The following is a 13,433-nucleotide window of genomic DNA, read 5'->3' as shown; positions in this document are numbered from 1 at the left end:
AACAAGACTAAACCAGGACTAAACCATTTTCAGTCCTGGTCTGGTCCCAGTCTCAGTCCTGGTCCCGGTGTCAGTCCCAGTCTTAGTCCTGGTGTGATCCGGGTCTGGTACTGGTCTGGTACTGGTCTGGCACTGGTCTGGTACTGGTCTGGTCCCGGTCTCAGTCCCAGTCTGGACCTGGTCTGGTCCTGACCGCAGTCCCAGTCTCAATCCCGGTCTCATTTCTGGTCTGGTCCCAGTCTCAGTCCCGGTCTGGTCCTGGTCTGTTCCTGGTATTGTCCTGTTTTCAGTCCCAGTCTCAGTCATGATCTCAGTCCCGGTCTCAGTCCCGGTCTCAGTCCCGGTCTCAGTCCCGGTCTGGACCTGGTCTGGTCCTGGCCGCAGTCCTCGTCTCAGTCCCGGTCTCAGTCCTGGTCTCAGTCCCGGTCTCAGTCCTGGTCCTGTTCCCAGTCTCAGTCCCAGTTTCAGTCCTGGTCTGGTCCTGGCCGCAGTCCTGGTCTCAGTCCTGGTCCTGTTCCTGGTCTGGTCCTGGTCTGGTCCTGGTCTCAGTCCCGGTCTGGTCCTGGTCTCAGTCCTGGTCCTGGTCTCAGTCTCATTCAGACTCAATCATAATTTTCAAGTCATCCACCTTTAAGAGTAAAATGTGAATATTATTGAACAAATCTCCAAATGACAACAGTATTTTTAATCATCATCACAGTAAACGGGGAGACTCAGAACGTCAAAAACAAAAGTGAAACGTGTTAATTATGTTAACACATTATTTTCACGAGAATAAACTGTTGCATTTTCAAAACAATAAAATGTAACATGATTTAAATATGTCATGTGTTTGCTGTTAATTCCCCCACTGAATTAAAAAAATCGCTGTGTTGTTTTTGTTTTGAGGAGCGGACTCGTGCGGCGCTGCTGGACTCTCTCCTGGACGAGCTGCAGACCCGCTCCCAGTGCATGCTGGGAGTGGGGCCCCAGTGCCTGATGGGAGTGTCGGAGGAGGAGGAGGGGCGGAGTGAGAACGGACACACCCACGGACACGCCCACGGGGGCCTGCTGGAGTCACTGAAGGTGAGCTCCTCCTGCTGGACGTGAGGAGGAGGTTCACCCGCCTCCTCACCTGTCAATCACACTGCTGAGGCGAGAGAGAGCCAATCAGCAGCATGCCTGTCTGTGGTGGGCGGGGTTAAACAGACAGGGGCACAATCGGAGGGTTTCAGTCACGTGATCACGATGATGTGCGAATTTCAGGTGGAGGGCAGGAAGTGAAGACAAACACGACAAACACGGCTCTGGAGAACACAGATATGGAGAAGAGTTCTTATTGTAAGGATTTTAGAGCCAGTAGCGAGGCAAAAGTACGAGCAGTTAGTCGACAAATATATTGGGCGTGACCCTGATCTTATTGAAAATGAGAGAATTTTCAACCGAAGTTAAAGATTTGCCGACAATTGAGGCAGAGGAGATCACCAACTATTTAGCTCTTCAGACATCGTTCTACACCAGACAACAGATGAAGGCAAAGTACAAAAGTTTGGAGACATAGAACTTTTTTTGTCAGTGGATGGGTCCTCAACCTTGGTGCAAAACGCCTAAATGATGATTATGGTTTGGTCTTTGCCAGGGTGAGTGTTTCTCTTAGTTTATGTGTATAGACTGTTATGGAAAAACTGCAGTGTATTGGCAGTAACCTCTATCTGAACTATTTAATGTCAACAAACGTCGTTAGCCGTTAGTCATTAATGATTCGTTTATGTTTAGGTAAACCACAAAAAACTATTTATCTTTGTAACAAACCTTTGACGAAGTGGTTCACTGCAGACACGAGCATTAGCGAATTCTGCTCCTCCCGACCGCAAACAGGTTTGTAATCCACTTTACGGCGTTGTTCTGTCAGCTTTTCCCATTTCTGACCTTTGTGGACGACTATTTTCGGTACTCTAAAAAAATCGCTTTTCCTTCTCTCGATTAGAACGATTGGCACAGCCTGTAAACTACACAACACATGGGCATTTTCCTCCAGTCAGTTCACTTCCTGCCCTCCATCTGATTTTGCGTGCTGACAAACGTAGCCCTGTGACGTCACATGAAACCCAGATATTCAAGAGCTGTCAGAAGTTTTATTTAAAGTCTCTGTACTTGATCTTTACTGTCCCTAAAAGCAGAATTAGTCCATTTTAAACGGTTTGCAGTAGGGTTGTCTCATTCTGATCACGTAAGTGCGGACTCGATTCGAACTCAACTGTTATGGTCCGATCAGGTATCGGATAAATAATATACATATATATCACACAGGACACACAGCACACAACATTTTTTTTGTTTTGTTTGTTTTTTTTAACTGACTTGCTCAGGGACGTCCACTTTTGGGCCGGTGTCGTGCTCGGGCGCTGTTACCTGTTACACCTGTGCGGTCGATGGCCTCGTCACATGGCGCTGTTTGTTTGCATGTTGCACAGTGGAGCTGGCGCTTTTAGCAGAGAGGGTCCGTCCAGCGGCATGGAGTGTCTATTGAGCGATGGGACTGATGTTGCGGTGTGCGCGCCGCGGTGGGTTTGTGGATGTTGGGGCGGCTGGGGGAGTGAGGCTGTGGGGCTCTGTCATCTTGTTTTTATTTGGTAAGATTTTGTATTATTTGGATTTCATAGATGAGCCTAAATGTTTAATATGTAAAGCACAGGCTTCCATATAATATCAAATATACAAACTGTAGATTGTGCAGAGTTGAGTCTCAGGTCTGATCTGGTTGTGGTCTGGTTCCTGTTTTGTCCAGTTCATTAAGTTTACTATGTTACACATTCCAAGACCAGATTGTGAAAAGTCAAGATTTTCAATCATGGTTCATGGTTTGAAAAGTTAATATAATTAAAGTTTTGGACATTTGATTTTTCACAAGTACTACACATGAAATCAACACAATCTGATCCCCCAAACATCCTGGATCTTATGCTTTGCTCTTAGTTCATTGTATAGTGTATTATAGAAGTATCGGATTGGGACTCGGTATCGGCAGATACTCAAAATCAAATGACTCGGACTCGGATTCGAGGGTAAAAAATGTGATCAGGACATCCCTATTTAGAAGTGCTCAGAACTGTTATTTCTTCTTGTAGTCTGCACTGAAATGGAGCAAAGGATCATGGTCTATGGAGTTCCGACTGTTTTTAAAGCTACTGCTGAACCAAAACTTAATTTAAGGATTTAAGAGTCTTGTAATTCGATACATTGTGATGATCTACAATGTTATTGTGAGAACTTTGATGATACGATATCATGATATTTCGGCTATTGTTACATCCCTATACTTCAGGGGTGGGCAATTATTTTTTCCATGGGGCAGAAATAGAAATATTGTGGAGGGCCAAGGCCAAAATCCTGCATAATATTAACTGTGTGTGTGTATGTATATATATATATATATATATATATGTACAAATAAAAAGCAGTAAATGTTTTGACGAGCTGATCAGACTGCTAAGAGTTTATGCTACGACTAAGCAATGAAAAAGTGAGACTGATGATAAACTGAGGCTATAATATAATAAAAAAACACATCTAAAATAAAAGCAATGCAGCTTTAGTCTATGCATGAGGTAAAATTATAAAGTAAGTTTATTTTGTAATTCCAAATGGTCTTAAAGAGTCAACCCAAGGGCTGTACGTGGGCTGGGAGCTGCACAATGCTCAGGTCTGATACACACATCTGTCTCATTTTGACCTCAACAGCTGCTTATACATAAATAATTCATCTGTACTGCGGCAAGACACATTTTGCTCAAACACGCGGTAAAAATCTGGATTTTGGTGAAGATATTTCTGCATGAGCCTCGTGTCTGTTTTGTTTCTCTCAGAGGGCGATGAGGGGTCGCAGCGTCTCCATGGAAACGATGTCGAGAGGCCGATCGGAGATGCCGTCCAGTCTGAGCGTCTCCAACGAGGTGTGTGTCAGATGCCCTCCCTCTCTCCTGTACACCTGTGTGTGTCAGATGCCCTCCCTCTCTCCTGTGTCCCTGTGTGTGTCAGATGCCCTCCCTCTCTTTCTCCTGGCATGTGTAAAATCCCTCAGTCGTTCAGGTAGAATCCAAGACAAAGAGAAACTCAATTTGCCAACTGGATAAAAAATTTTTGGGGGCAAATACGTTTCTCGGCTCATCCAAGCTGCTTCTTCAGTTCTGGTCAGTCAGGCCAATAATGGAAGCTTTTAAATTTGGTTTGATTTGAAAGTTAAATTCAACAGGCCAAGCTACAAACAGAAAGAGTAAACAAGTAGGTGTGTTAGGCTACGTTCAGACTGCAGCTAGGCCTGTAACAATAATCAATAATTTGATTAATCGTACGATAACTTTTAACAAGCTCGATAACTTTTCCAGCCACGATAAATTCTATTTGCATGCTTGTTTGTTTTCCTCGCTCTCTCTCGCTCTTTCTCACTCTCAAAGAGACTGAATGTTAGACGCATATATCGCTCTCGTCTCGTCTTGTTTAAAAAGTGTAATGACGCTTGAACCAACGTGCGCTCTGTTTATCAACAGAGCGGATGCGAGCGTAGTCTGCACACCGCTGTCTGCGCGGTGCACTAGCAGCACAAGCTAGCAGAGTGACAAAACTGTTCATCGCCGTTCATTGCCAAAACAAGTCACGATGCCGAATCAACACTGGTGAGCGGGACACGTCTCAACAGCCACATGAGTCAAATGCAGCGAGCGCAAATGACGAGAAGAAATGTCCCAAACCCTAACAGCCGATTATAAACCCAAACCCAAGCGACAGAACTTGCCTAGCGCCCGGGAGAACCTGAAATCCCAAAACCGAACCAACACGATACAGACAGAACAGAGGTTCCCTCATAGCGAAATAACATCCTGTGTCGTGGGTTAATACGAACACTTCAAGACCAAAATGCCAAGGCCACAGCAGCAGCCACAGAGAGACGAGACACAATATTCCAATGTAAGTCAGTGACTAAAATCACTTTTAAGGACAATTTTGTTACAGAGCTTTAATAATCCATTTTATTTATTGCTTTGGTTGTATTTGGTTCAGCAATGGTTTATTCAAGTGCATTTTGGTTAACAAGCCCTTGCTGACAACCAGACTACATTAGGCTTGTCCTGTGTTAAGTCTGTTTTATTTAGGCCTGTTGTTTTTGGTTATCTGTGTTAAATGTTCTTTAGAAAGTAAGGTTTATTGATCATTGAGAGGATGTATTTGCATTTTTTTTCCATGGTCATTATATTAGTTGAAATTGGTTTCACAGTGTCAATGTTATCGTTTATCGCAATAAATTCTTGGTCAATTAATCGTCCAACAAAATGTGTTATCGTTGCAGGCCTAACAGCAGCCTGAAGTGACCCAAGTCCGATTTTTTGGCCCCTATGCTCCTGTATCTGATCTTTTAATGTCAGTCTGAACAACACAGATCAGATTTTTTCAAATGTGACCCAGGACACTTGGATATGTGCTCCTGAAACTGATACATATCTGATCTTTTGACATGGGACTTCAGTCTGAACGGCCAAAGTGCATTCATCCACCTACACGTTATCAACAAGACACAAACGTCACTATTCTGTGTTGAAGTAGGCGAAAATTGTTAATGAACTCCGAGTCACTGAAGCAAAGCACATCACCACTCACCACTCTTGGCTCCGTCTCCACATCCACATGTTCCTTTCAACGGACGTCGCTGCCGCTGTCCCACAAAACACCACGACCAAAAACCTCGTCCTTCTCCTTCTCAATCTCCTCCTTAAAACAAATTAGTTGTTCATGTTCTGGCTCCGGTACGAGAGGAACTTTAAAATCTCCAGGTGCTCGATGCTGCGTCCATGTTTGGACAACTTCCGTAAACACAGAGCACGCTCACTGCGGTTGACGTCATCGTGTCTCCAGTGCACATGCGGGACACTTTCAGGCCGTTTACTGTTCACACTGGAGATCACATACAAGTCGCATTTAATTGGAAACGTGAACAACCTCGTAAAAACATTGGATTTCACAAAAAAATCTGAATTGAGCATTAAGCCCTGCAGACTGAACGTAGACTTAGTTTTGAGCGCTACACTGGAGAAACGAAACAGCCATTTCACAAGAGGATGAACCAACACAGACGAGAGAGCGACACAGGACCTCAGTCTGCTGTACATCTTTATTTATTTATTTATTTATTATTTTGTTTGAGCCAGGTACAACAAAATTCAAAAACAATAACAAAAATAGTGGAACTTATTTGGGACCTGGTGCTCAAAAAACTTATTAGAGCCTACCCCGATTGTTTTACATAATCACATGGTTCATAGTTGTTTTTTTTCTCCATCTAAAAGCCTCGGGCCGCTCCTTCGAGGACAGTGAGGTACAGATCTGAGTGAGAAAAAAGAATTGGTTTGCGAGGGGAGTTAAAGAAGCTGTAAACAGGTAGTGTGTTAGTTTCAGAGTAGTTTCAGTGTAGTTAGCTCCTCCTGCAGACAGATAAAAGGAAGTGTCCACCAGCATTTGACCAGAACTGAAGAAGCAGTTTGGACGAGCTGAGAAACCTATTTGACCAAAAAACTTTTGTCCAGTTGACAAATTGAGTTTCTCCTTTGCCTCCCTTCCTCCTGTGTGTCAGATGCCCTCCCAGATGCTGTGGTGTGGTTGGAGAAATATAGAAATGATCTGGGAAAAAAACATTTGTGGATTTTGTCTCTCCTCATCTCCCCTTTCCTTTTCTCCTGTCTCCTCCTCTCCTCGTTTCTTCTCTCTTTGTCTCCTCTTTCCTCTCTCCTCAACTTCTCGTTTCCTCTCTTCTCATCTCCTCTTCTCCTCATTTCCTCTCTCCTCTCCTCTCTCCTCATCTTCTCTTCTCCTCTCTCTTTGTCTCCTCTCTCTCATCTCCTCTTCTCCTCTCTCCTCTTTCCTGTCTCATCTCCTCGTTTCCTCTCTCTTTGTCTTCTTTCTTCTCATCTCTCTCCTCTTCTCCTCTCTCCTCAATTCCTCCTTTCCTCTCTCTGTCTCCTCTCTCTGTCTCCTCTCTCCTCGTTTCCTCTCTCCTCGTCTCCTCTCTCCTCATCTCCTCTTCTCCTTTCTCCTCATCACCTCGTTTCCTCTCTCTTTGTCTCCTCTCTCCTCATCTCCTCGTTTCCTCTCTCCTCATCTCTTCCCTCCTCATCTCCTCTTCTCCTCTTTCCTCAACTCCTCATTTCCTCTCTCCTCATGTCCTCATCACCTCATCTCTCTCATCTCCTGTTCTTCTCTCTCCTCTTTCCTGTCTCATCTCCTTGTTTCCTCTCTCTTTGTCTCCTTTCTCCTCATCTCCTCTCTCCTCAACTCCTCGTTTCCTCTCTCCTCCTCTCCTCATCTCTTTGTCTCCTCTCTCCTCATCTCCTCATCTCTTTCCTTATCTCCTCTCTCCTCTTTCCTCTCTCATCTCCTTGTTTCCTCTCTCATCTCCTTGTTTCCTCTCTCCTCATCTCCTCTCTCCTTGGTTCCTCAGCTGAGTTCTAGTTCTCCTATGAAGCGACGTTCTGGATTATTCCCTCGTCTTCTCAGTGTGGACAGTCAAACAGACAGACATCGGAGGTAAGACCACCAACCTGGACTGAACCAGGACTGAACCAGGACTAAGCCAGGTCTAAACCAGGACTAAACCAGGACTAAAACAGGTCTAAACCAGGTCTGAACTAAGACTAAAGTATAGTTAAACCAGGGCTAAACAGGACTGAACTGGGTCTAAACCAGGTCTAAACCAGGTCTAAACCAGGTCTAAACCAGGCTCTTCAGTGGAGTGTTTTTGCTGCGTCTTATTTGAACAAACAGACGTCATTCTCCTCTTGAGTCTGTTATCTGCAGCTGTCACTTTTATCCAGAAATACCTGTGTCACTAACGATAAACTGAGGCTAATCTGGGACTAAGCCTGGACTAAACCTGGACTAAACAACAACGTATACTGTGGTCCAAAGCAAGAAAAATGATCTGACGAAGGCTTTTTTGCCAAAACATTATTTAAAAAATAAAAAAAGCTTTTAAACATCGGTCATTTGAGTATGTTATGCATTTTACTTTTTCACTTTTATTTTACCATTGCTTGTATTTGCACCTCTACAAGAACTCTGGTGTGTGTTTTCTGTTTCATTTGACTAAACGTGGACTAAACCCGGACTAAACCCGGTCTAAATGTTGTGATTGACAGTCTTCTGAGTGAACAGAGGAGCCTGGACCACCACACGCTGGAGGAGACGACAGAGCAGGCAGCCAATCAGAGGTCTCCAGAGGCGGGGTTTAGGAACAGGTGAGCACGTGCACCTGGACCGGACTCTACTTCCTGTTTATCTATCGCCAATTTTTATGCTTAAAAAATCCTGTATCAGAAGTTTTGCACCACATTTCACAAATAATAATAACACAGTTTTGACTCGTGTCTAAACTAGAAGTGCAGAGTCTGATCTTTGATCACTTAAGAGTCTCAGAGCGACTGGTTTTACTGTAGACAGGAAACAACTTTATATCCTGTGGTCCTCTGACAGATCCCGCTGCAGTCTCTGTGATCGGAGATTTAAAATCTCTTAAGATCTTCTCCTTGTGTCTCGGTGTGCGCTTTCTGTTGCATTTTAAAAAATCATTTAAGACTGAAAAATCCTGTAGTGTGTTTTGGCCTTAAGCCGGTCTTTAATTTTAAATTTCCAATATCTTATCGCAGTGATGTGTCCGAGTCCTGACCAAAGCCCAAACATAAGTTCTAAATATTTGTCAGAGTCCATCAGGTTACGACGGGTCCCGTCGGTCTTCCGTCGGGTTTTCATTCTCTAATTTAACTCACAAACGCCGCATATTTAGGCTGAGTTCTTCTCTCAAACACAAAACCACCTTGTGATGTCATACACAGGATGTGCTCCACTGTGTTTTTTATTTGGACTATTTCAGAGCTGGAATTGCTCGTCTCTGCTGAACAAAATGTAAGAGGCACTATTAATTTTGTCTCTTCATGACATCACAAGGTAGAACAGAGCATTTTGAGCTCCAGAGATGAAGACAGGCTAATAATAAAGAGTTACTCAAACGTGTGAATGAAACAAAACACAACTCCAGGTCTAATGAAGAAAAAAAGGTAGAGCTCTTCACTGGGTCTTAACAGAGTAAAAAATAACAGTACAGGCCTACGAGAGTTAATATTAGAATAGAAAATTACCCTCACAGGAAAATGTAAAAATGGGAAAAGTACAAACCCGAGGCTCTGACTGAATATATTAAAAGTGTTTTATTACATGAAGGGACGCTAACGTGTTTCGACCAGCAAGATGGTCTTCGTCAGGGCAAAGTAGTGAGTAGTAGGGTAGTACTTTGCCCTGATGAATATTATGATGTCATGTCTTAAAGTTCACACGAGTCACATTTTTGTATTACAGGATCTTTAAAGAAATCTCAAAACTTTAATCCACAAATGTTGAACTTTGAACATTGAATATTGATTCATTATTTGTTTTTCATGATCTGATCAGCTCCACAATCTCGTCTTATTAATGTCAGACACGTCACACGTTTTGTGTTTTGACGCCATTTTGTGCAGGAAGAAGGAAAGAATCTCCTCCTCCAGCTCCTGCAGCTTCAACAGCCACTCTGAAGACCAGGTCTGAACCAGGACTAAACCAGGACTGAACCAAGATTAAACCAGGACTGAACCAAGACTGAACCAGGACTAAACCAGGACTAAACCAAGATTAAACCAGGACTGAACCAAGACTGAACCAGGACTAAACCAGGACTAAACCAGGACTGAACCAGAACTAAACCAGGACTGAACCAAGACTGAACCAGGACTAAACCAGGACTGAACCAAGACTGAAAGAGGACTGAACCAGAACTAAACCAGGACTGAACCAGGACTCAGCCAGGACTAAAAACAGGACTGAACCAGGACTAAACCAAGATTAAACCAGGACTAAACCAGGACTAAAACCAGGACTAAACAGGAAACCAGGACTACTGAAAGGACAAGGACTGAGGACTAAACCAGGACTTAAACCAGGACTGAACCAGGACTAAAAGGACCAGGACTGAACCAAGCAAGAACCAGGACTAAACCAGGACTAAAACAGGACTGAACCAGGACTAAACCAGGACTGAATCAGGACTAAACCAGGTCTTTCTCTCTCAGAGTTCTCTCGTGGTGGACGGCGGGAGTCCAGTCATCTGCCGAAGTCCCACAGGTTTGGTTTATTTGTGTTTTATTTTGAAGGAGTCCTGTTTCCTGTCCACTGATGTGTCATTTTCCTTCCTGTTTCAGAGAATAAAAACTCTCCCAGATCCAATCTAAAGTTCCGGTTTGAGCGCCTGTCCCACTCGGCAGCGGTCAGTCTCCAAATGATGCAAGAACATACAAAAATAGATTTTTTTAGAGTTTTGTTGTAACGTTCTCTCTTCAAGAACTTGCCTGAAGAGGTTTTTGACATCATCCATGCATGTTTGAGTAATCTAGTGATCTCTCCCGGGCCCTACACAAGCCTATGTCACCTACGCTCCCACACAGCAATTCTCTTTAACTATTTTCTTCATTATTTTTCTCCAAAACCAAAATGAAAAAACAGAAAACAAAAGAATGTATGAAATCAGATAATGATTCGGTGTGTTTAAATGAAAAATGGAAAAAACTGATAACTGTTTCCCGTTTCCGAAAAAATAACAGTGAAAGTGCAGTAAAGCTCTCATTAAATACATTTGAATATCAGAATGTCCATGTTAAAATAAAAACACGTTTGTTTCTGCAGGGACACTGAGGACTCGGCTCTAGGACCACAGGCCAGAGGAGGACCGAGACGTCGTGCCTTTGAGCAAAACACATCTGCCATTTACTCATAGACTGTCTATAGAAATGGATTGTGGGAGTGTGACGTCGCCCACAGCGTTCAGCTCCAGCCAAATGAAGCTCATCGAGGCCTGCAGAATTCCGAGCACGAGTATCATAGCAACCAAAGAGCCAATCCGGAGCAATGCTGTGTCTGCACTGATGGTGTGGCAGAGGTCGACGCGAGCGGGAGCGACCTCTGTTTTGTCCAGGGTGACCAAACGTTCCTATTTACCCGGTACAGTCCCAGTTTTGAGCCTGTGTCCCCTGTCCCAGCAGATTTATCCAAAAGGATTGATTTGTCCCTATTTTTGACCAATCTGATCCGTGCCAACAGTAAAGAGAGACATACATTATCATTTGTGCCTCTCTTTACTGCCTGCCATTTATGCCTCTATCATCAATTTAATTACATATTAAATTAATCATCAAGTAAAATACAGAAAAGCTGATCAAAAATGACAAAAACACAATGAAAATGTGACTATAATGACTCACATTAGTCATGAACGGGCCGAGTGCAGAACAGTTTTCCTAACACTCGTTTCACTATTTTATTATCACCAACCACCCCAATCGAGTGATGTCCCAGTTTTTTATTTAGAAAATTTGTTCGCTCTAGATTTGTCTATTATTATTAATTACTAAATTAGGACTGAACCAGGACTGAACCACTAAAGGCTTTTTCAGGCCGACAGAGAACTGTGCCGGTTCCGGTTCTCGCATCTAATCGTGAACTGGCTCACGTGTTCACGTCGGAAATGAAAGTGTTCTGGAACCGAAAAGTTGGTTCCCTTTGGAAACTAAGTAAAAGTGTTTTTTTTCTAACCAAACCGTGACGACACAGAAGACGTCAGCACGTTCATCCAGGTCACACACGGTAAAATAAACAAAGAGCAATTGAAACTATCACGTATGAAATGAAAAGTTTTAAGTCTACAGAAAGGATTTCGTACCGTTTGTCTTGCATGTATCAGTGTTCTCCTGATAAGATTACATCTTTGTATTGGTCGTCGCTGTCGTCTTCTCCACAGCAGATCGATGTTGTGTCAGAGCTCGGCACATAAATAATGACTTGTATAAGTACAAATTCTCGCTGGTGTTGATGATGTGACCCATGATTATTATTTTCCTCTCTGTGACGTCTGTTTTCATAAGGCCTTATTTTTATTTGGTGGTAAATCCACACTCTCTGTCGATGATGTGTCATGGGTTCACGTAAATACTTTGACTCACTGGTGAGAACTTTAGTTCCCAGTGGAACTGGTGTGGGAACCGACACCGGCACCTGTTCTGACCGACCTGAAAACAGCTTCAGTGAATTGGAGCCAGATTCGTTCACTTCCTGTTTGGAGCGTATGTCCATTTAAATATTCAGTCTATGCATTTCCCCAGACTCACATCTGGTCCACTTCTCTGACAGGTTTGACCCAAAGGCACTGAAGGACGAGTCAAATGCAGAATAAACTATTTTCCTAAGGGCGATTATGAAAATAAATATATGCAATTGTTTTCTGTTTTTTTTCTGTTAACAGCTTTATACGTGAGACTTAAACTAAGACCAGGACCAAAACACGACTAAACTAGGGTGACCAGACGTCCTGACAGAGTGTTCTAGTTTTTGATTTTGAAAATTCTGGTCACCCTAGACTAAACCCAGTACTAAATCAGGTCTAAACTGGGGCTAAAACAAGACTAAACCAGGTCTAAACCAGGTCTGAACCCAGTATAAACCAGGTTCTGTCCTGTCCAACGGTCGGTGATCAGCTCGGGTGTTTAGATGTACAGCCGACCCTCTCTCAGTAAAAGACCGTGGTTTGGAGCCGACTTCATTCTGTGTTTGCACTGATTAAAAGCCTTAAAAGAATAATTTAAATAAAATCAATAATTGTAATTAATCAGTGGCTCAGCTGATGTACCCGAGTAATGAACAGTTCCTCTGACGGTTTTACACTGGACCTTTTATGCACTTTTCTGTCCAATGTGTCGATGTGAATAATGTAAACACGATATCCTGTCCCCTGATGATGATGATGATGATGATGTCAAATGTTATTGTTTGTATCCGTCTGATGATGTCACAGTTCTTAATAAATTATTGTAAATGTCTAAAGTGTCTGACAAGGACTGAACAAAGACAAAGCCAGGGCCAAATCAGGAATCGGGACTATCCATCCATTCATTTTCTTCTGCTTATCCAGGGCTTGGTCATGAGGGCAGCAGTCAAAGCAGGGACTTCCACACTTCCCTCAACCTAGACACTTCCTCCAGCTTCTCTGGGGTGGGGTGACCAGACGTCCATTTTTCCTCGGACATGCCCATTTTCCACATCCTGGTTTTTTTCATAAAGTGATGTAAATGTATGGGTTTTCATTTCATTTCATTGGGCCATTAAATTGAGCATCTCTCGTAGTTCTCTGTAACTCAGAAGGAGTGAGTAGACACTAAACAGTCGGTCAGTCTGCAACATGCCAAAGTGCAAATGTGCATTTAACGATGCTTTGTACAAGAAATTCCTCATTTTCCGTCCCGGTCGAGACAAGTGGGAGGCCATGCAGAGAGTGTCCAAAGCAGCACATCTGTTCCTGTGTCCAGTGGTGGTGTCAGGGACTTCAAAGCACC

General features: G+C 43.3%; 1 protein-coding gene across 1 annotated transcript in view; it reads left to right on the top strand.

Moving 5' to 3' along the window:
• Positions 1-12,834, top strand: part of LOC110159843 (rap1 GTPase-activating protein 2-like) — a 30,102-nt gene extending 17,268 nt beyond the window's left edge. The window contains exons 16-23 of the mRNA XM_055149021.1: positions 889-1,065; positions 3,846-3,932; positions 7,466-7,551; positions 8,163-8,261; positions 9,537-9,597; positions 10,125-10,176; positions 10,254-10,318; positions 10,735-12,834. Of these exons, the coding sequence (XP_055004996.1) occupies positions 889-1,065; positions 3,846-3,932; positions 7,466-7,551; positions 8,163-8,261; positions 9,537-9,597; positions 10,125-10,176; positions 10,254-10,318; positions 10,735-10,743 (636 nt within the window). The 3' untranslated portion in view covers positions 10,744-12,834. The remainder of the gene's footprint in view (positions 1-888; positions 1,066-3,845; positions 3,933-7,465; positions 7,552-8,162; positions 8,262-9,536; positions 9,598-10,124; positions 10,177-10,253; positions 10,319-10,734) is intronic.
• Positions 12,835-13,433: the final 599 nt, after the last annotated feature.

The sequence above is a fragment of the Boleophthalmus pectinirostris genome, unplaced genomic scaffold, assembly GCF_026225935.1.
Source record: "Boleophthalmus pectinirostris isolate CB_2022bp ecotype Guang Dong unplaced genomic scaffold, ASM2622593v1 HiC_scaffold_12, whole genome shotgun sequence".
Taxonomy (NCBI): domain Eukaryota; kingdom Metazoa; phylum Chordata; class Actinopteri; order Gobiiformes; family Gobiidae; genus Boleophthalmus; species Boleophthalmus pectinirostris.
This window is presented reverse-complemented; position numbering and strand designations above follow the sequence as displayed.